At 40.6% G+C, this 24,535-nt stretch overlaps 1 protein-coding gene across 1 annotated transcript in view; it reads left to right on the forward strand.

Moving 5' to 3' along the window:
• The window catches only part of LOC132110460 (protocadherin-15-like), a 197,213-nt gene that overhangs the window by 96,595 nt on the left and 76,083 nt on the right, over positions 1-24,535 (forward strand). Inside the window, exons 14-18 of the mRNA XM_059517084.1 lie at positions 15,380-15,529; positions 18,148-18,341; positions 18,433-18,565; positions 21,566-21,645; positions 23,476-23,569. Coding sequence (XP_059373067.1) covers positions 15,380-15,529; positions 18,148-18,341; positions 18,433-18,565; positions 21,566-21,645; positions 23,476-23,569 — 651 coding nt within the window. The remainder of the gene's footprint in view (positions 1-15,379; positions 15,530-18,147; positions 18,342-18,432; positions 18,566-21,565; positions 21,646-23,475; positions 23,570-24,535) is intronic.

The raw sequence follows: 24,535 nt of genomic DNA on the forward strand, positions 1-24,535 counted from the left end.
ATCGAGGTCGCCTCCTCCGCGGAGCCTGCAGGAAATCGATGTCGACTTCCCGCCGTTAAGTGCGCTGCCCACAGGCTCAACGCGAAAAAGAGCGTGTTGGCACCAGGCCAGAGAACCACGTTCCTGGGAGTTGTGTGGGATTCGGTCACAATGCGGGCACAATTGTCTCCTGCACGGATCGAATCCATCCTGGCCACGGTGACCAGGATAAAGCTAGGCCAGGCCATCACTGTAAAACATTTCCAGAGAGTGTTAGGTCTCATGGCAGCAGCATCCAATCTCATTCCATTCGGTCTCCTGCACATGAGGCCCTTGCAGTGGTGGTTGAAAACCAAAGGGTTCTCCCCGAGGGGAAACCAATTTCGCATGATCAGGGTTACACGCAGATGCCTTCGTTCCCTATCTATGTGGAAGAGAGCTTGGTTTCTGTCCCAAGGTACCGTGCTGGGAGCATCATGTCGCTGGAAAGCCGTCTCGACAGACGCCTCCCTCACGGGCTAGGGCGCGGTCATGGACGGCCGCTTTACGAGAGGTCTATGGCAGGACCATCATTCCTCCTGGCATATAAACTGCCTGGAAATGTTGGCAGTGTTCCGAGCTCTGAGGACCTTCCTGCCGGATCTCGAGGGTCATCACATCCTTGTGAGGACGGACAATATGTCGGTGGTGGCCTACATAAACCATCAAGGGGGTCTGAGGTCTCGCCCTCTATGCAGACTGGCACATCAGATCCTCTTGTGTTCCCAGGGGAAATTGTTGTCTCTCAGAGCAACATAGTGTACATCCCAGGGAATCAGAATCAGGGAGCAGACATCCTGTCGAGGCAGGGGCTGAGGCCCGGGAATGGAGACTCCATCCCGAGGTGGTGGAGTCAATATGTCAGAGGTTCGGCCCAGTGGAAGTGGATCTAGTCTCGTCTCGAGAGATGACTCACTGTCAACTGTGGTTCTCCCTCACACATCCAGCCCCACTGGGGTTGGATGCCATGGTGCATCGCTCTGCTCCCGGGAGTTCTAGAGAGGGTTCGTCGCAATGTCATCAGTCTATTATTGGTAGCCCCATTCTGGCGGGCCCGAGTATAGTTCTCAGACAATATTATTACTCCTGGACGGCCCTCCATGGGAGCTTCCCATCAGTAGGGACCTGCTGACACAGGCAGAGGGCTCAATACTTCACCCTCAGCCCGAACTATGGAAACTGTGGGTCTGGCCTCTGAGGGGGCACAGTACAGAGAGACCGGCCTGTCAGCAGGAGTAGTGGAGACCATACTCAGCTCTAGAGCTCCCTCCACAAGGAAATTGTACGGCCTAAAATGGAGTGATTGGAGAGCGTGAGGTGGACCCAGTTAACTGCCCAGTGGCTTCAGTGCTGGAGTTCCTCGAAGATCGCTTCTCAGCTGGTCTTACCCCAACCACTCTCAAGGTGTACGTGGCTGCCATTTCGGCTTTCCATGCTCCTCTGAGTGATGGGCCTCTGGGGAGACATCCATTGGTCATACGTTTCCTCCGTGGGGCTTGGAGGATGAGACCTGCAGCTCGTATCAGGGTTCCCACTTAGGACCTGGCGGTGGTTCTCGGAGGGTTGGTTGAGGCCCCCTTCGAACCGCTGGAGTTGGCTGAGGCCAAGAACCTTTCCCTTAACGTGGCTTTCTTGTTGGCCATTACTTCTCTGAGGAGGGTAGGAGATCTCCAGGCGCTCTTTATATCTGATGGGTGCCTGGAGTTTGCTCCAGGCGACATCAAAGCCATCCTACTTCCTAGGCCAGGCTATTTGCCCAAGGTGCCGTCTAATGTGGCACGGCCTATGGTTCTGCAGGCTTTTCATCCTCCACCTCACGTGACGGCGGATGAGGAGAGACTTCACCTGCTCTGCTCTGTCAGAGCTCTGAAAATATATATCCAGAGGTCCTCCTCATGGCGGAAGTCAGACCAGTTGTTTGTTTGTTTCAGGTCGCCCAAGAAGGGGCTTCCTGCTTCCAAACAGACCATTAGCAACTGGATTGATGGCCTACCTGGTGCGCAATTTGCCTTCACCTCTGGCCGTGAGGGCTCATTCTACTAGAGGCATGGCGTCCTCTAGAGCCCTCCTCTTAGGGGCCCCCATCCAGGAGGTCTGCAATGCAGCAGCATGGGCCACCCCTCACACTTTTATTAGATTTTACAGCCTGGACATTCCATCGACACCTGATACCATTGTGCTCTCGTCCTAAGTGTGCCTGTGCGCAGCTTCACACTAGGACAGGCAGGGCTTGTTGTGGCATAGTGGGTACTCGTTCCCCCAAAGTGTCGTTCGACGCAGTTTTTGTTCCCCTTCTTGGGGAACAAGGGTTACATTCGTAACCCGAGGAGTTATTAGTTCAGTGGGTTGGAATTTGAATTTTTAATTTTGAGATTCAAATATTCTTTTTTTTTTTAACACCTGGGATCCCCCATGGAATGTTTCTTGTTCGCTCTTTGATATAGCAGCTTTTTAATATCGGGCCGAACAGTTCTAAGAACCATCTGGTATGGTTACAGTTTGCCTGGTATGATGCATTCGGCCCAGAATTCTCAGCACAGTTAGACGAAGAAAAAAAATGTCTGAGCCACTTTGGTTTGTTGAGGAAACTTTTGCAATTATTTATAATCGTTATCAGCATCACAGTTGAAAATGAAACCGTATCCATGCTGACTGGCCCGTATCGGCATGGAATGGAACAGTTAAGCAAAGAGAACCATTCGGCCAGAAAGTGGAAAAGCGGCTTAGGAATCGTCCATGAGTGTACGTCATGAATGTCATGAATCCATTTATCTTGAAGAGAAGACAAAAATGCAGAAGACCTCAGCTGTGTGGGAGCACTTTAAATTAAGTGAGGAAAAGAAAAAGGCAGTGTGCCAAATATGCAATTTGAAACTGGCCTAACACAACAGCACATCGAGTTTGAATTTTTTTTTCTTTAAGTGGTATGCCTAGTATATTGTTGGTGTAAAATGTAAAAAAAACAAAAAAAACAAGCTGCTTTTATCTGCCATATTAATCGGTTATTTTACACATGATAAAAATGTGCACTTATTTTCCTTGGAAAATACTTGCGAATACGGCAGTCATAAAATAAACCTACAACAGCCCAGCCTAATAATAATTTGTCTATATTTAAAGGATTGTTCATAACAGACCTGTGTGTTTTGTATAACTAGTGCTGTGTATGTTCATGGACCATGTAAGTCCTGTCTGCGTGAGGAGTGCCGCTCCGTCACACACATGCACTCTTAATGTTAAGAAGCTGACAGAGATGAGCAAGAGAGCGAGCCTTTTGTAAAGTGTGTGACTGGACTCAGATGTGTGTGTAATCAGTGAGATGCATTGTTGGAATTGTAGTCCAGGGTGATTTGTGACAGTCTGTGTGGTGCAAGAGTCAATGTAAAGCACTGGCAAATTCTGGTGGAGAACGGACAGAAGACTACAAACCAGGTTTGTTACAGAGCCCCTCCCCAAAGAGCAGCTTCCAGATGCTCCCCACAGTACAGGATCCAGGAGAGCGATGGAGCTGATACGGAACCGGGGGCGGGACGGAGGGCCAGGTCCATGAGGCAACATGGTCAGCAACATGGACCTGAAGCAGGACCAGCAGAGCAGGAAACCAGGAAGAAGCCGGAGGCACAGGCGGAGCTGAAGACCACCAGATCAGAGCAGATGACTCCGAAGACCCCCACGGCGGAGCTGAAGATCACTAGATCAGAGCAGATGAGTCTGAAGACCCCCATAGCGGAGCAGACGGAGCAGTTAGAGATGATAACCATGACCAGGATGACAGAGGAGCTGAAACAAAGAAAACTGACAGAGCGTGAATGTACACACAGATGTGTGTGTAAAAAAAGAATCACCCCCTTTAAAATAATCAAATTTTGTTACTCTGCTGCCTCAAATGAAGATGGACAACATTTTGTTTTATCCATCTGTACTCATCTGTAACATCCAAGTGAAAGATATAACACCAACATGTAAGATTAAAATAAAAAAATAAAAGAAGACTCAATGAGCTGGAAAAAGGATCACCCCCTGGGGTCAGTATTTTACTGAACCACCTTTTGCTTTAATTACAGCCTTTAGTCTTTTGGGATTTGTCTCTTTCTCTACTAACTTTGCACATCTAGACTTTGCAATATTTGCCCACTCTTCTTTGCAGAACTGCTCCAGTTCAGTTAAATTTGATGGTGAGATTTGTGGACTGCAGTCTTCAAGTCATTCCACAGATTTTCAGTGGAGTTGAACTCATTCACCATTTTTTTTCCTTCAACCACTGTGTGCTCAGTTTCGCTGTGTGCTTTGGGTCATTGCTATGTTGGAAGGTAACCCTTCTTTCCATTGACAATTTTCTGGCAGAGGGCAGCAGATTTTCCTAAAGAATTTGATGTTTTTTGTCCCATCCATTTTTTTTAGTAGATTTAGAGTTGACAAAATCTAAAAGTCCAACCAAGTTTAAAACCGGTTCAGTGGGTTCACATCACATCCTCTGTATAGACTGAAATATATATGAATTTTAATAAAAACAAAACACTTCTGCTTCCAGAAAAGTTTAAGAAGGCAGAAAGACATCGGACAAAATTAATGATTTGAATAAATGAACTGAATTGATTTAGTAATTCGGTTCACAAAGAGCATAGAAATTTTAAATACTTTATGTTTTCTAAAGCTTCTCTCTCTGTGTGTGTGTGTGTGTGTGTGTGTGTGTGTGTGTGTTTCTGTGTGTGCGTAAATAATTAGTTTGTTTTAAAAATGTATGGTACCCTGTGAACTACCTTAATTTGGATCAAGAGAATCGGGGAATGGCTTTATAGCATTACATATTTATCACATCATGACATAGGCCACTGGCTTTGGCCAATCATATTTTACAATTTTGGGATGGCCAAACAAATCATACTCACCCGGACACGCCCCTGCTCACCGTGAGATCGTGGCGATTATTGTTCTGACAATAAGCGTTAATCCACTTGAAAGGCTTAACAATAGTCTGCTTATCAGCACAAAACAGAGACCCAATTTCTTTTACAAAGAATAAAACAGGTTGAAACAAATACATGAAAGGAAACTAGCTGTAGAGTTATTAGGCCTGGAAAGAGACCAACACAATCAAATTCAACTTCCCTGCAGTGTTTTTAATGCTAAAGTTCAAAAGTCTCTTTTATTTATTCACCTCACATTGTTAAAAAAAACCTGTATGACTTTATTCTGTGTACTCTTAAAAAAGTGTTATTTCATAATGATGTCATAGAAGAACCATTTTTCATTCCCCAAAGAACCTTTCAGTTAACTGTTCTTAAAAGAACCATTTTTTCTTAGCGTGAAGAACATTTTATAATTAAAATAATCTTTTTCCACTGTAAAGCACATTTTGAGCAATGGAATCATTATATGGATGTTAAATATTCTTCACGGAATAGGTGCAAATGAAGAAGAGTGTAGAACCCAAAATAATATGTTTAGAAGAAAGTTTGAGCTGCTTACTTCCATAAACTGATGGTGACTGGGGCTCTAAAGCTCCAAAAAGTGGAAGTTTTGGGCTGAACTATTCTTTTTAAAAGTCTATTTTTAAAGTAAAGGTGGACAGTTGATCCTCTGACAGGCCAAAGTTTGAATTCCCGTCACGATTCTCCTGCCTCCCTTTAACTGACAAACACCTTTTCCTCTTCCCCTTATCCTCTGATCCTCCCTCTTTCATTCAGCAACACCAGCTAAAAATAAAAATGTAAACTTAAATCTCTTTTGTTTATTCTTGACATTAAAACTGGACACTGATGTCTCCTGCTTGTCAGTAATCTTACATGTTTCTCCTTTAAAGTTTCAAAGGAGAGCTTAAATTAAACACAAGTGAGACTTTATTGAATTTTCCAGAGCTATGAAAGAGCAACTTCCTCTGGGAGCTTCTAATACGTGGGTTTTTCTGAGCGAATGTTTTTTAGTCTTGTTTTTTGTTTATTCAATTTCTTACTTTCATTGCCTATTTAAAATCCATTAGAGCCAGACACATAGAGGGGAAACTGGGTAAAATGCTCTTTAAATGACATAAATGGGGCTGAAATTCTCTGAGTCAGACACTGAGATGTTTCTCACTCTCTGAGTTTTGTGGTGGAAGTTATTGTAAGGAAAATGGTGAGTTTTTGATCACTGAGAGATCAGATGACACTGTCTTACATGCTGTCTTGGACTTGCACTTTATTCTGTCTCTTCAATTTCTCTTTTTATTGCTGTACCATAATATCCCTTTTGATCGTGTTTGATTGAATACGTGCAGCTCTGTGACAATACTAATCTGAGCTACTCTCACATCATTTTCAAAGGCATTCTGGAACAGATGGACAGCTGAAGAGTTTATTGTAAAGCTGAATCTTACCAGGGGTGTTATAGTCAACTAAAACTAAAATCATAAAAATATAGAGATGCACAGATATAAAAATGTCTCAGCCAATAGCGATAGCACATAATTCAGAATTCTATCTGCCAATACCAGTAGTTTGGCTTTCTTAAGAAAAAATAGATAAAAAATCTCCGCCAACTAATGCTGTGAACTATACAGGGAACGCTCTCATTTGGTACATTAGAGGTTAAAATGAACAACAACACTACTAGATTCAATGCTATTTATTTTTAGATACTTAACTGCCCATAAGGTAGTTTTCATAAAAACTGTCTCAGGTTACGTATGTAACCATAGTTCCCTGAGTAGGGAACGAGACACTGTGTCCTCTATGGACGCAAATAACGCAGACACGGATGTACACATCGTCTAAACGCTTGCTAGTTGTCGCCATGATAAACAGAGAAAGATCGCCCTTACCGGTTCTTTCAGATGCACGCTTCAAACAAAACAGTGAGTGAAGATGAAGAAGATAGTGACGTGCTCTCCAGGTGCTGATTTATAGTCGCGCCGGTAGTGACTTTGGAGGCTGTCGCCGGCCAACAAGTTGGTGTTTTTTCAATGTATGCTTCAGACACGGGTCACGACGAGGTGTTCCCCCCATAGCGGCCCCTAGAGGACGCAGTTCGAAGTTCCCTCGAAAGGGAACTTGTCTTCAATACTTTTCAATACTTTTGTTTTTAAAACTTAATTCTTACTAGGGTTTCATTTAAAAAAAAAAAAAAAAAGGAATCGTGAGAAATTTCTAAGTTTCGGTTCTGAAAACAGTTCTGGTGTGACACGTGACCAAGCACTTTGTTTCAACTGACGTGCACTCCACAGACTCTTTAACTGCTGGACACATGTTTCCTACATCTGTACACGCACTCACACCTTTGATAACTGTACACGTAGTTTTGTCTGGCTGTACATGTACTGGCAGCGCACAGCACCTGCCGCCTCAAAATTACATAATATTTGTCCCATATTGTCATTAATATTAGTGATGCACCGAAATGAAAATTCTGCGCCGAAACCGAAAATTTAGGATGCACTTGGCCAAAAACCGAAACTGAAGCCGAAAATGGCTTCTTTTAAAAACTTATATATATATTGCTTGGATTTAATGGATCTGAATTGAAAAATCACAATATAATAATCAAACTTTTATTAACAGTTACATAACAAAACATAAAATATTTTTAACAATAAATATAAATAATAATTATTCTTCAAGTTTTATGTTCCATCAAATAAAATAGTTTTTTAAAAATTGTGCAAAAGAAATCCACAATTTTGGAGATTTTTGCAGAACAAATGCTACATATTGCAACTTTGGTGTCCTCTCGTATAGGGCTGTCACATTTGTGAAAAAAAAATCCTGTTCGATTTTTGAGACATAGGCAAAGTGTTCATTGAATCTTTAGTAAATTGCCTATATTTGGCGTTGATCCGTTTTTCAACACCAAATATAGGCAAATCCACCGACAACTAAACAGGCATTAGGGCGAACGTAAAGAGGGCGCTTGAGACGCGCACAAGTCAGCAATGTGGACTGCCATAACATCAATGAAAAACATTACTGAAGGCTACATTGATATTATGCACTAATAGGCTGTGTGTGTGTGTGTGTCAGAACCTGCAGTTGCTGTGTGACGCGCGTTCGCTGCGAGCGTATAGTGGCGAGCTGGATGCGCTCCGAGAGAAGGCTGTTAAAATCGATTCCCTACTTTCGTTTTCAAAACTTGTGTTGGTTGGTCCGATCGATTGTGCAGCTTTTGTGACAAGCTTTTTTTGATTGTGACAGCCCCTTGACGTGCTTAATCTTTGATAGGCAGACGTGTGATAACAGCTCGACCGTGAGTGAAACCTAAGCGCTTGCGCACGGATGGGAGGGGCGGGTGACATTCATTTTTGGTTTAGGTTTTCGGCTGTTCCCTTTCAAAAGCTACTCTCGATGCTGCGCTCAATAGCGCTAATGAGAACATTCTTTGTTCGACCGGTTGTGAAGCACGTGTGTCAAACACGCCAAGAATTGGCTTACATAACCTCGGCAGGTGACGTCACTGATAACGTGCACCTGCAGGTTATAAATAGACGTGAAACGGAAACATCCTCAGGTTTCTTTGTCTTCAGAGACCGCATTGTGTGTGTGTGTGTCACGCTGATGAAAGTATTAGTTTAAAAGAAAGTATTTTGAGAGTTATAAAAAGAAAAAAGGGAGAAAGAAAGTTCTAACTATTCTTGCTGATTCCATATGAGATGTGTGCCTCGCTCTCCATGGCCGATCTCTGAAGAGAAATCGCATGTTTATTGTTTAAAAAAAAAAAAAAGGCTGCTTTTGCGTTCTAGAGTGGCAGTTGTAAGCACCGCGGTTCACTTCCTATCCGCGCTATGCTCTTTGCTCTCACGAGGAACGAGCTGCTTCCCACTCATTAAGATCGCGCTCCGATCTGGAGGATCAGACGGTTCTCGCGCCCACCTCCGAAGCGTGCCCAAGCACTTCTTCGGATTGGGCAGAGGCTGCTGTAGCTCTAGCTTCTGTTGAAATGGACATTGAGAGTGCTCTCTCCTAGCGCTCCTCTCGCGATTATAAGGACATGAGGAGTTACTAGGTAGTGACTCGTGCAGTGACCAGATTAAAGCCTTAAAATTAGATTTTGTATATTATGATTTCAAAGGTGAGAGAGACGCTAGCTGCTATCTCTCCCCTATTGGAGCAACATCATTTAAATAAAAATATAAATAAATGATGATGAAAATGATGATGATTATGATGATGAAAAATATATATATAAAAAATATATATATATGAAAGGACAGCAATTGTTTCCTGCCAAGCCACGTACTGCAGCAGCATCTGCACTTGGATGGAACACATTTCATGCTGTGGGTCAGACTAGTACTGCCCTGCACACCATAGGTTCTGCAGGCGTATCAGGCTGATTAAAATAAATAAAGAAATAAGTCTGAGTGCCAGGAGGAGACCTTTAATATGTTTCTCACTCACTGTGCTCAAGTGTCGGGGCTGTCAAGAAATAAATAAATAAACAGTCCCGACTCGATCCAGCTCCTCTGGGGTAGGAGGTTCACAGAGAGTGTGGCGAGTTGTGCGCCCCCTCATAAGACTGGGGAGCAGCTTGTAGCACTTGGCAGCCGCAGATGGAGCTGGACTAAAGTACAGTCATTACGACCAAAGCAAGGGCCTTAAGCTGTGCCCAGGACAAAGGGTGTGTCCCCTCAGGGAGGGCCCTGGAAAATTCTATCAGAAGTATAAGGCTCCTCCATGGCACCCTTAGGGGATCACTGAACAACCTCCGCCACCACCGGTGTTTCGGGGGGCAGTGGCCTCCAGTAAAGTGATACATGCTCTGTTGCTTCCTGCCACGTTTCAGGACACCAGATATCTTAACCCCCCCCCCCCCCCCCCCCCCCACACACAACAAACAAAGTGTCACAATTAAGTGCTCTTTTTGGAGAGGCTGGCAGCGTGGAAGCTACTGCCAAATATCTCCCCATGAGTCAAACGAACTGGAGTGAAGGCTACGGGATTCAGTTTGCACATCGTCTTCTGCGTTTCAACAGCATGGTCTCCACCTCTGTGAAACCGGCACTTGCATATCTGTTGACACAGGAATCACAGACTCTGCTGGTCAAAGGGGCCATAGAATGTGTTCCCCTGCCAGACAGAGAGTCAGGCTACTACAGTCTGTATTTCTTGATTCCCAAGAAAGACGGGGGGCTGCTTCCAATCACAGATCTATGGACGTGTATTTTCATTTTGAAATATTGCCACAACTTAGGAGGTTCCTGAGGTTCGCTTTCGGGGGCAAAGCTTACCAGTCTCAGGTTCTTCCATTCGGCCTAGCTTTGTTATCCCGCACTTATACGAAATTCATGGATGCAGCTCTGGCTCCTCTACTACTCCAGGGCATCCACATTTAAAATGTATATAAACGACTGGCTGAATCTGACCCAGTCTCAAGGGCTTGCGCTTCGACATCAGCATGTCGTCCTAGCTCATCTCGAATCTCTGGGGTTGAGACTCAACGGCAAGAAAAGCGTTCTCTCTCCGGCTCAGAGGACAACGTATTTGGGTGTGGTATGGGATTTGATCATAATGCAGGCACAGCTGTCTCCTGCATGCATCAAATCCATTCTAAACACCCTAAAGAACATCAAGCTAGGCCAGAAAGTCACTGTTCATCACTTTCAGAAGGTTTTAGGTCTCATGGCAGCTGCATCCACGGTAATACCTTTGGGCCTCCTGCACATGAGACCGTTTCAGTTGTGGCTCAGAGCCAGGGGATTTCATCCAAGGGCCAATCCCCAGTGGCAATTAAGGGTTACGCGCCAGGGGCTTCGTACCCTATCTATGTGGTTCAGACCCCGGTCTCTGACTTTGGGTCCCACTCTAGGTCCGTGTTGTCATCGCAAGATGCTAATGACAGACGCTTCCCTCATGGGCTGGGGAGCGGCCTTAGTTGGCTGTCCAGCCCAAGGGATCTGGAGAGGTCATCTTCTCGAATTGGCACATCAATTGCCTCGAAATGAAGACTGTATTTCTGGCCCTGAAATACTTCCTCCAGCAGTTGAGAGGCTACCATGTCCTAGTGCGGGTGGACAACACATCTGTAGACTCTTAAATAAATCGCCAGAGCAGACTGCAGTCGCGCCGCTCGAATGAGTTAGCGCACCAGGTTCTGCTTTGGGCACAGGACAAGTTCCTGTCCCTCAGGGCGATTTACATTCCTGGGCATATGAATGTCGGAGTAGACTTGCTGTCCAGACAAGCTGTGAAACACGGGAAATGGAAACTCCACCCCTAAGTAGTCAAATCTGGGAAAGATTCAAGTAGCAGAAGTGGACCTCTGTGCTTCACAGGAGATGGCACAATGTCCCCTCTACATCTATTTGACTCATCCAGCTCCCCTGGGTCTGGACGCTATGGCCCATGCGTGGCCAAGACTGCGTCTTTACGCCTTTTCTCCGATTGCTCTGCTCCCGGGAGTCCTGGCCAAGGTCCGTCGTCAGGGGTCTCGCCTCTTACTGATAGCGTCCCGTTGGCCGACCGGAGTTTGGTTCCCAGATCTAATATCCCTCCTCGATGGCTCGCCTTGGGCGATTCCAGTCAGGAGAGATCTTCTCTCTCAGGCACAGGGGACAGTATTTCATCCCCGGCCTGAGCTCTGGAACCTTCACGTCTGGCCCCTGAGGGGACCAACCACAGATGCTGGCCTTCCAGCCACAGTAATAGAGACTATTCTAAGTGCTAGGACTCCCTCCACTAAAAGAACTTATGCCCTCATATGGAGTGTTTTTGAGGGCTGGTGCATGACACACCATGCAGACCCAGCTCACTGCCAAATTGTTTCAGTACTGGAATTTCTGCAAGAGAAATTGTCCTCAGGCACAGGCTCTAGTACTCTCAGAACCTATGTGGCCGCTATTTCGGCTTGCCACATTCTGATTGATGGGGTTTCTGTTGGAAAGCACCCTCTAGTCGCCCGCTTCATTCGTGGGGCTAAGCGGTTGAGGCCACCCACTAGAGCTACGGTCCCTTCATGGGATTTAGCCATAGTGCTCGAAGGGTTGGCTGGCCCCCCATTCTAACCATTAGAATCAGCGCCTGCCAGGCTTCTGACTCTAAAGATTGTTTTTCTTATGGGCGTTACATCTCTAAGGAGAATTCGGGATTTACAGGCTTTGTCAGTCCTGCCATCCTGTTCCGATTTTGCCCCTAGGTGAGTCAAAGCTATTTTGCATCCTCACCCTAACTATCTTCCAAAAGTTCCTTTCTCGACCATACATCCGGTCATTCTCGAAGCTTTCTGTCCTCCGCCATTCACGACACCGGAGCAGCAAAGACTTCACTTACTGTGTCCAGTACGTGCTCTTCAGACTTACGTCCACCGCACTAGCCAGTGGCATAAGTCAGAGCAACGTTTCATATGCCATGGGGGCCGCAACCGGGGGGGGGGGGGGGGGCTGCCTCCAGGCAAACAGTTTCACATTGGGTGAGGGATGTTCCTGCTCAAGTGTGTGATGCGGCAGGTTGGTCCTCTCCGCACACATTTGTCAGGTTCTATAGTTTGGATGTCCATCCTACTAATTTCCAAAGTCTTCTGACCTCCGCCATTTACAACACCGGAGCAGAAGAGACTTCACTTACTGTGTCCAGTATGTGCTCTTCAGATTTACTTCCACCGCACTAGCCAGTGGCGTAAGTCAGAGCAGCTTTTCATATGCCGTGGGGGCCGCAGTCAGGGGTGCGGCTGCCACCAGGCAAACAGTTTCACATTGGGTGAGGGTTGCTATTGCCCTAGCCTACGAGGCGCGTGGTCAAACTTCGCCTCTAGGAGTTAGTGCCCATTCAACCAGTTGGGTTGCATCTTCAATGGCTTGAGCAAGAGGTGCGCCCTTGCAGCAAGTGTGTGATGCGGCAGGTTGGTCCTTTCCGCAGACATTTGTCAGATTCTATAGTTTGGATGTCGATGCTACTCCGGGCTCCCATGCCCTTGAGTCCACATCCCAGAGTCATGTCTGAGACCTCTTCGATGTTTGTGCACACATACTACACAGCCTTGGGGGTCCAGACACTTACAGTGTGGCGGCGTTGGTATTCTCGTTCCCATTAGCGCTATTGAGCGCAGCATCGAGAGTAGCTTTTGAAAGGGAACGTCTCGGGTTACTTGACTGTAACCCTGTTCCCTGAAAAAGCGGGAACGAGATGCTGCGCCTCAATGCCACACTGTCGACGTGTCAGGACGTCTCTTCAGACAAAGGGGTAACCTGAGGATGTTTCCGTTTCACGTCTATTTATAACCTGCAGGTGCACGTTATCAGTGACGTCACCTGCCGAGGTTATGTAAGCCAATTCTTGGCGTGTTTGACACACGTGCTTCACAACCGGTCGAACAAAGAATGTTCTCATTAGCGCTATTGAGCGCAGCATCTCGTTCCCGCTTTTTCAGGGAACAGGGTTACAGTCAAGTAACCCGAGACGTTTTTTTTATTTCGGCCCGAAACCGATAATGCCATTTCGGCCAAAAATTTTCGGCGGCCGAAATTTCGGTGCACCCCTAATTAATATACATACTGACTTCAGTATGTATACTTCAACTTGAAGCACTAAAACAATAGAATGCTATTGTTATGTAAGTGTGAGGGTTAGATTATTTAGTGTACAGGTCATTTCAAGAGTGATAAACAAAGTGATAAACAAAGTGATGCATTTTAAATGCAGGTTAAAAATGTGGAAACCACTTATTGCACCACACCATCTACTGACTGCATTATTATTCGTAAAATAGGGGCTTTATGGAGTGTGTGTATACATGGTTATAAGTATAAAAGTTTATATTTCATTAATTTAGAGAAATGAACAAGTGTCTTAACCCTCGGGGGACTATTTGGCCAACCAGCTTATTCCTGTTGGTAAGCAAAACGTTATTGAAAGTGTAAAAAACATCAATTTTGAAACACATGCTGATTGATAGACTAGCATTACTCAACATTACTTACTACCTTCCAGCAACACTACATTCAGTGAAGGTAAAATAATAAAAAAACATAATAATAGTTAATTTAAATAGACCCGGAAAATTTGTATACTGTAATATATGTTGAATTTTGACATTGCCAACCTTTAAATTAAGTTTACAATAAGTAATAAACAGTGTTGAGCATTGAGTAGTTGAGTACTGTGCATTTTTCCTTACCACTATTTTTTTAATAGTTGTTTAATGATTTAAATGGAACTGGAATCAGAACCGGAACCATTAGGTGGAAACGGAACCGGAACCAGAGAATTTCTACCGATTCCCAACCTTAATTTTTACTGTAATCTAATGCTAATCCAAAACAAAAGTCCACCATATCTGTCTGCCTGTCCTAAAAATGCATTTCTTGACTATATAAGATACGCCAAGCCGCTGAAAGATCTCCAAGAATCAGCAGCCAAACACTCCTTAAGGTCAAACCCAGCAAGTGTCTAATAACAGCACAATCGAGTAGTCAGCTTGGCTAGGGCCAATGCAAGAACTCCACCTGGATACAGAACAAACCAATCTGGAGATCTCGCTGGCCTGGAGCTGTTCTCCAGTGTAATGTTTACATATGCAAAGCTCTCCTCTCCTGGTCAAGCTGAGGAACTGCTGGGCTTTGATCCACATTTACTGCCACTATTCTCTGGGGGAAAAGCTCATGGAAATGCAAGCCGAGGAACAACGGAGTAACCTACGGCTGCTAGCTCAGCACTTTGAGCGTCTTTGAAAGGAGCGCAGTGGGAGACGTTGGACAAATGTTAGCTGTGGCAATTTTAGCCGATTTGTAAGCTGTCCCATAATACTGAGAATTTGTTGTATGAAGTGCCCACATGCTGTGCTATACATCAGATACATATCAAATCAAATCTAAAGAAGAAAAGAAAAAGTCTTGGTTTGCAAGTAAAATTGTAAAAGATATATAAGAATAAAGCATGTTACTGTATAAATAATTTTATATTATAATGTCAAATGATATAATTATATTAATTATATAATATTTTTTTATATTTTAAGCATAAACTGCCTTTTGGTAAATAAATACATTTAGTAGGTTTTATGCTGAAATTAAACCAACAAGATAGGCATTAATAAATCATGAATTAAGATAAATTGTAATTTTATAATTTATAAGTAATGTCCAAATATAATTTAATTAATTAAGCATAACCTCATTTTTTTATGTTTTTATATAATGTTATACAACTACACACACACACACACATACAGTATATATATATATATATATATATATATATATATATATATATATACATTTTCTATATATTTTCTACAATATTTATACAGCAGACATATACATATATATATATATATATATATATATATATATATATATTAAGCCAATGAGTGAACTGACATTTTCAGAAAAGAAAAGATCCAAAATTAGCTGTGAAATGCTGTTGAATTTATTTATTTATTTGTTTATTTCCCCCCAAAGTTGGTGGCTTCTGATGGCGTTCAACAGAGCAGACCCGTGACGGTGGACATTCTGGTCATCGATGCGAATGACAACACTCCCACTTTCAGTCAGGTGTCCTACAGCGTGGAGATCTTCAATAATATGCTGCCCGGAGAGACTGTCCTGCAGGTGAGGACACAGCACTACAGCTCAGAAACCTTCACTTTGCTTATGAAAAGTCATGTATGAATCATTTATTCACAATGGAGTGTTTGTTGAGAACTTCAAATGTGATTTGGAGTGTGAAATGAACTCGGCACTATGTTTGTTTCATTAATAACTTAAGACTGTATGCAAATTATTTAATGTGACTGGATGGATTTTATTTATTTATTTATTTTCTGAAGAAATAAAAAATGCATTGAAAAATGAAGCAAACAGTCATTTAGCTAAATTAACATAAAGAATAGCAGGCAATAAAGCAACTTTTTAAAGAGGAACCAGATCATATGCACTGAAGCTAATGAACTGCAGTGAGTCATACTGTCTGTTTACATCTTTAACCAGACTTACTGAATCCCATTCATATGCCTAAAAATAGTTTTTCTCCCCAGGTTGCCTTGTGAATAATTTATACGTATTTTTATGTTAACTTTTCAGTAGATTTTTTCCAGTGTTGATGTATAACTAAAAATGGCAAAGTTTCTAACTTTACTGCGTGTTGTTGTGTCACAATGCTTTGAATAATGCAGCCTTTCACAGTAACAAACAGCTTTTTCAAAACAGTAGCATGGGAAAACCATTGCGAGATTCATTCAGTTTGTTTTATTTCATTCTTTGAATAAGTTTTTCACTGTGAAATAGTTTTATTTCCGCTCTCCATCAATATGTTTCAGTATTTTTTTTTTTTAAATTAGGGTAAATATGAGGTTGATTGCACTCAGATGATCAGATGACATGTCCATCTGTCGCTCTCATTCTGTCTCTTTCTTTTGCCACATTTTGTAAGTGACAAATACATCTGAGTTCATCAGTGCATTGAATTTCAGTTTAGCAACCTGTTTAGTTTGATCTGTGAACACAATGCAGATTAATCAGCAATATTTAGGTTGTGTATTTGGTCGTAAAGTGCAGTTGACACTTCTGTAAATAACCAAACTCTGTGTATAGACCAGCATTAAGCACTCAGAAGACAAATGACAACTGTTCTCATCTGAATTGTGAAAGTGGCTTATGTAGACATGGTGGGCTGACAAAAAGCAGGGCAAAATGATATAAAAGTGAACATAATGTGTGCTTTTCTTTCCCTCAGGCTATGGCATATTCACTCTCTCTCTCAGTAACGATTCTCTCAGCTTTATTTTGGTACTCTGCTCATGTTCTGCTCCGCCTGTGTTTGTCTCATTCCGACACGGCTGGGTCACGATTCAAAGGAAAATCAGTCACATAAAGGCCTGTAGTTTCTCTTGAAATAACAAGCTGCCCAGATCCTCCTGAAATGAGGTCACAGTTCACAGCTAGGTCAACTGGGCCTCTTGGATGTGTTTTATAAGCCATATTTGCTGCCCTTGAGTGTGTGCGCACGCGCGTGTGAATTTTTTCCATACGTCAGCACTCCAAGCTGCTAAAGACTCGGCGGTATGGATCAGTGCTTCTGGAGAGTTTTCTCAATAATGAGAGCTGTAGATGGAGGTGGTGCTTTCTTATTAGAAGGACTCTGAATTAATTACTCTCAGGGTGTATTTATTGCCCCAGTGCTTTTAAAGATGATAACATTCAGGGTTAAGAGTTTACATCTAAATGATGTCTTTGAACCTAATCAAAAGTTTTTTAGTCTTTGATCTGTACCTTTTGTGTTTGAGAATTTATCCTGAAAAATCATATTATGCTTCTTTTAAACCTCATTAACACTGAGAGTCTAATCTGCATTTTAATAAGAATGGAATCGTGGATTTTCTGTTATGGTTGATTTAAAGTAATGAGTGTTGAGTTTAGAGAAAGAAAAAGTTCAGCAAGTAGAACTAAGACCTCATCTGTAAATATTATGAGAAAAAATAGCATCTAAATATTATATAAAAAAAGTACTAGGCTTGTGTGCATGGTGCCGTGGTACCTCCTTGGTTTTTAAACCATGCATTATAGGAGTACCATGATGTTCAATAAAGTATACTACCAGTTAAACATTTAGATGTGTTTCATCATCCGTTCAAAATGAAAAACAATTTGTTAGAAAGACAAATGCCTGAAAAATAAATAAATAAATGGACATGATATTTTCAGTCCCATTGAAAATCATATGGCAATATATTGTAATATTTCTATATTTAATTTTAGTTATACAATTTATTTTAATATATAATTATTAATTGTAGTTAGTTTTTATAAGTTCTTATACGTTGCACAGCTTGATAAAACAATAACTGTCCATCTTCATTTCAGGCTGCAATGCAACAAAATATGATTATTGATATTTTAATATATTTAATTATATGTAATATGTATTTAATATAATATTTCATGTAATATAATATAGTTTTTAGTCATTGTTTGTAGTTTTATTTTCTAGAATTTTTTTATTGTTGTTCTAAACAATTTAATTGATTTGAAATTGCTCTTTGTGTGTACATTCTCTTTAAAATCAGTTAACACAAAGCTATTAAATACCAAAATATAGTCAAATCTGAGTACATTACCATATCACTTATTGGAAGAGCAATATCAAACTGTTGTGACACACAGATAAAGAAGATCAGTGTGAACTAGAAGAATGTGGCTTAAAATAATAATGTCTCTGTTTCTTCTGTCAGCTGACGGCTCAGGACGCTGATGCTGGTTTAAACGGCCTCATCACATACGTCATCCTGGCTGGAGATCAAGGTGATTTCATCATCAACAACCGCACAGGACGAATCACGTTAGCACCAGGGGTCACACTGAGAGTCGGTCGTTCCTACGCACTGACTGTCAGAGCGTCAGACAATGCTCCCGACCCCGAGAGGAGGTCAGATGTGACTGCATTACATCAGTTACATCTCTCAGTTTTGTCGGCTTGTATCTTTGGTCTTTTATTTTCTTTGTTACTTTGCATATAGGAGCTCCATAACTACAGTCTATATAGAGGTTCTGCCACCCAACAATCAGAGTCCACCACGATTCCCCCTACAGACATACAACCTGGAGATCAGCGAGGCCATGAGGATAGGAGCCATATTGCTGAATCTGCAGGTATACACATAGATTTTACTTGGAATGAAATATTAGCCTACTGTTTACTGCACACTAGGGCTGCACGATATTGGGAAAAAATGACATTGCGATATTTTATTTTTCTGCGATATATATTGCGATATTAAATCTAATCAAATTTTTTCTTACAAACAAAAATGGGGTGAGCACACTTACATTCTCATTTTAAATTATTTAAACATCAGAGTATTATTTAAATTAGAGTAAATTATTTGTTTATAACTTTAGGATATGGTTTGAATTGTTAACATATTAACTAACATGAACTTACCACGAGCAATACTTTTGTTACTATATTTATTATTCTTTGTTTATCTTAGTTTATAAAAACACAGCTGTTCATTTTTTGGTAATGTTACTTCACAGTGCATTAACTGTTAACAAATACTGTACAACTTTTGATTTCAACAATGAAGGCTATAGCCTAAATGTTGAAATTAACAGTGTTGTAGAAGTGCAGTTTAGTAATAGTAAATGTTAAATAATATAGTTAAATAGTTTAATAAATAGAACATTATTGTAAAGTGTTACAGATTTTTTAATACACCAATTCAGACGTCTCGTGAGTTCACTGTTGGACAGGTCAGTTGTTTAAACCATTCATTAAATTGAATCGGTTCAAAGGAATCATTAGTTCGCGAATCAGACGTTTACGGCACACGTTGTGTAATTATCTCTGCAGTTTAGGATATCGCACAAGATTTGACAACACAGAAAACATTTCAAAAGTTGATAGTTTTTTTTTTGTTTTTTTTTTGACACCATCGTGTCAATTGATTTTGATTAATATGCGTGAGGGAGAGAGAGCAAGACAGCGCTCATGTTGTTTGAAGACGGTGAAGGTGAGCTTGCGCGTGCGGCCGGGACGCTCTCGCTCTCGCTCTCTCTCTCTCTCTCTCTCTGCTCGTTCTTATATGCGCCCTGTTAAACTGAAAGGACTTAAAAACACATGCAAATGATAAACTTTCACTCTATGATGGTTAAGATTCGTCAAGGGCCGGGGAGCAGCTGGCTCGTACGGTGAATGAATAACGGCTCAACTACGACAGCCTACATCGCACATCCTGCGATGTGACTATTGTGAATTCGTACATTGTGATATCGATGCTTAAACGACACATCGTGCAGCCCTACTGCACACTGCACAGTATAAACTAACAACTACCTACTATCTAAACAATATATATGTATATATATATATTGTAATAATAAAAACCTTCCTAATCATCGGGAAGAAGGAGGCGGGAAGAAGGAGGCGGGAACCGGCGGACAATCAAAATGAAACTTTAATAATCAACATAAACACAAAATAGCCCCTCACGGACGACTGATGCGCACAAATAAAAACATAAAATAAAGCCCAGGCCTGGTCCTCTCTCGTCCTTCACTGTCGTCGCTCCAGTTTTATATCCTTCCATCCCCTCCGTGGGACTCGAGACCGGTGGGTTGAACAGGTGTCGTTCATTTCCCAATCAATCCACCGGCCTCGCTCGTTCCCACGTCCCTCGGCCCCGCCCCACTCGTCCCACACACACACATATATATATATATATATATATATATATATATATATATATATATATATATATATATATAATGTTAATATATTAAAATATGAATATGTTTTATAAATATATTTAATAAAAAATTATAAATTGTGATTTTTTTTAATCATATATTTAATATATTATATATTTTTAGCCATGCTTTCTAGTTTTTGTTTGTTTCTAGGTTTTTTTTTTAATCATTATTATTGTTTTAAATTTGATTGACTTTTCATTTTTTGTGCAATATCTATAAAATGAGTTGTAGAAATTATTATCTAGTAACCACAAATGACTGAAAAAGTCTTGAAACTTCATGGGTCAAAAGGTTTTGGAAGCCTGGTCTTAAGCCTTCGCAGTCCGATCAAATTATGAGCCAAAAAAAGATGTTGGCAGATACACTGGAAATATAAGGTCAAGCTGAATGCATTGCATTGTGGGATGCAGTATCCCATGCAGTATGACCTTTTGTATACTGCACGTTTTGATAAATGTAGTAGGTCATCTGGGTATTCTGTGCATGTGGAAAATTAGCATACTACTGAATGCCCAGGAAAGATATTGCTGAAGTAGTATGTTGTAAGCCATTCCAGCATGATGTCATGAGAAATCACATTCATTTACCATGGATTTACTGTGGTAACACTAACTGCACCATGGTATTGTGACTTAAATGTGGAATATTCATATTGAATTGTGTTATATTATTAATGTAACCATGTTTTAAAAGAGTATTTTTTTGTGATTAAGTGGTAGCATTTATGCATTTATACTAAATGTATTTAGACTAATGTTTTTTATACAAATACTTAGAATTTAATTTTAATAAAACTCAAACAGTCCGAATAATTACATTTGACCATACAAAAAAAGTTTTTTTTTAATAAATTTTTTTTTTTTTACAGATGTTACTGTTTTTGTTTTTGTTAATGAAAATACATTTACATCTGCATCCTATCACAAGTTACTACTGTCAACTCAAGCTACTGTCAAATGTGCATTTCTAAGAGACAAAAAACCATAATATTTATACTGCAAACTGTGCTGAGGATATGCATCAAAATAAGGAATACAAACCTGTTTCATAATTTGAAACAATACCACTTAATTATAATTTTGTAATTAAAATAATATATGATATTAGACAACTCAGGTGTAAAAACAGACTGAGCTGTCTAACTTTAAAAACAGCATAATCGATAACAGCAGATATCCTGGAAAATCTACCAAAGGTGTAGGGTTATACATAAATATGTGTTGTAAAATGTCACTGATTCTACATTTGTTCATTATGCCCTTCAATCAAACGTGGCATTTTCATTTAAGTGCATTGTTATCCTGCAATTGATTTTGTTACATTGATTTTATGTTTCACCAGTCAGTACTTGTCTGAACTACTAGTGTAAATGAAGTGTGAATTGGTGTATTTTCACAGGCTACAGACCGTGAGCTGGATCCGATCACCTATCAGATAGCAAGTGGTGACCCACAGCAGGTCTTCAACCTTTCACGAACGTAAGTTTTCATTAATAAATAAAATTCATCAATTAAGAATGTACAGATCCTATAAAACTACATTTCCCCTAAAAGTGTAACACACTGACTCTTGTATTACATTCAGGATATTTGAACTTTTTTGCACATTCTAACAAGCCCAACACAGAACACTGACTCATCCAATTGCGTGAGTTTAGGGATGGGAATATCTAGTACATATATAGCATATTGTTTATACAGCACATAGATTTGCATCTCTCTGCATGAGAGTCCCTCATTGGAGGCATGAAGACAAGATAAAAGCACAACCAAGCTTGCAGTGTGAAATCTTCTGTCAGTGGGAGAGATTGTGTGTGAAATTGAAAGGCTTTATTTAATTGTAACCTCATATAGTTGGTTTATTTATGACACTTAAGACTGTTGTTGGTAGTTACAATAGAGAATCCAGAGAGCAGAAGAGCAGTGCTAGTGCTGTATACATCTCTTGCCTCATTTTCATGGTCCACTTAATCTCTTCTTTTGTTTTGTCTTTTTTTGTTATCTCACCTTACCTAGTCTGTTCTCAGTTTTGTCTCTTCTCCTCATCTTGCTTTGCTGGGCCTTGCCTTGTCTAATATCATCGTTTCTGTTCTTATCTCTTTATTGTGTCTATTCTAATCAATTATCTTGTCATCATGTCACCTTGATTTGCCTCTTTATGCTTCACCGTGTCTTTATCACTTCATTTACTCTTACCTTATCTCTTCTCTTCTCTTCTCTTCTCTTCTCTTCTCTTCTCGTCTCTTCTCTTCTCTTCTCTTCTCTTCTCTTCTCTTCAAAATTCAGTAAAAGAGACAGATTATTAATATCATCAGTAATATCATTGGTAAAAAGTCAGTGAAGGTGTTTTTTTGAGGTGACTGCTGAAATAAAATACTTCTTTATTGATTTGTCGTACAACGGATTTTATTTAATTTTTTTTTCTGTTGAAGAAACAGCAAAGACTGTTGAAGAGTCATTAAAGAGGGATGTTAAAATGTAAAGACTTTGCCTTGAATGCTGAGTGGCTGGCAGAAGGTTTTGTGAAGCCGAAAGAAAAGAGAATCTCATTCACTGAAGTGTTTTATATGGCCGTTTCATAGGCTTCAGAGGACATGTTCAATATCACTTTTGTAGGGGTCATCTGAAGAGGAATATAATTGTACACACACACACTCACACACAAACGTGCAAGCAGCGCAGCAGCCTGCTTCTTGTGCTGTGTGTGACTGCAATGTTAACAGAAACTTGTCTGTCCATCTCCCCCATCTTTGGTGTGTTCTGATTTGGTTATGAAACCCAATGACTTTTGACATCACTGATGTGATTCATCTTGGAGCACCATATTAAATATATGCATAGTGTATGTTTCACCATTCACATACATTTTATGAAAAAATATTCACATAAAATCTCCCTATGTGTTTGAAGAAAAGAATCATTGAGCTTGGAAATGAAAAAGAGGAGTGAATGACAGAATTTGGGAAAAGTTTGGATAAAATGCTCATTTAATTTAGTTGACTCACTCTCCTCAACATAAAATAGACATTTATAAAGGCATAGTGAAGAAAAAACAATACTATAATATTATGTACAATTATGGTCTTTGGCAGTAGTAGGTTTATAAGAGTATGGAGCCAAAAAATTAATTTCATTCTTTCTTTTTTTTTGTCTCTCTATGTCTCTTCCCAGTTTGTCTCTGTGTACTTTTTTAAATGGCATAAAATAAAGAAAAAAAAAAATAATAATAATAATAATGAGATGAAAATATTCGGACGGAGACATAAAATTAAATAGAAAATTAAATGAACGTGTTTTGTGTCTGTTCAGTATAGGTCTTCTGCTACTAGCCAAACCTCTGGACAGAGAGACCATCGACCAGTATCGCCTCATCGTCACAGCATCTGACGGCAACCCAGGAGGGGTGAGACTGCACCCATCCCACAGTATCAGCACTGACTGATTCAAATATCTGATCTCCTCACATCCTCTTTTCATACTTTTCATATAATAGGTTTTATGCCACATATTCATGTTGCTTTAAACACACACAGTCTCTACACAAAAGCAATCGCAAACAAAGCGGAAAACTGTGTATTTCTATATAATTTGGTATTCATGAGTTTATTAGTTTTGCATAGTCATTACTGTCAAAAACTGCTCAGGGATGTTCTATAATGAGACTCAATGCACATTCTGTTTAATCACATTCACCTTTTTTAAAAGAACATTTACTTGTATTATCAACATAGCTTCTCTAATGAGAGAACAGAAAACAGAAATGCTGGAGTGCTAAATGACTGCATGAAGCTCATTTATCAAACTCAGGCTGATATCTGTAGAGCTGATGAGGAGGGAGTTTTCAAGAAAGACAGGCATGTAAAAAAGAGACAGAAGACATTTTGAGAAAGAAGGACATGCCTTAATTTTTCCCTGCGCAACATGACTGGGCAAAATGACTTTAAGCTGGTCAAACAATCCATTAAATAATATCCATTCCATATCATTGTCATGAAAAGTGCAAAGCATTTAATTAATCAATGTAATTTACCTGACCTTCACCTCTTAAAACATGATAATGATATCTAAAGAAATTTTCAGAGCAGCTCTCGTTTTTGAGATCAAACAGGCTGCAGGGGAGTTCAGCACATTTGTTTCACGCTTGTCATTCAGTCAGTTTTTAAGTGTGTGTATTTGATGGTATTGGTGCCTCCTGACTAAAACTTGTCAGTTTTTGCCGAACAACAGCTCCATCTATGAATATATAATTCATTTTCAAGAAGATTTTTTTTTTCCACCAATTTTTTTTTTTTTTTTTTGGTGAATTAATTTTTCATGCACATCCCACTGTGATCTAAACTCTACATGCTGATCTTGACTGATCATTTGA

The sequence above is a fragment of the Carassius carassius genome, chromosome 30 (assembly GCF_963082965.1).
Source record: "Carassius carassius chromosome 30, fCarCar2.1, whole genome shotgun sequence".
NCBI lineage: Eukaryota > Metazoa > Chordata > Actinopteri > Cypriniformes > Cyprinidae > Carassius > Carassius carassius.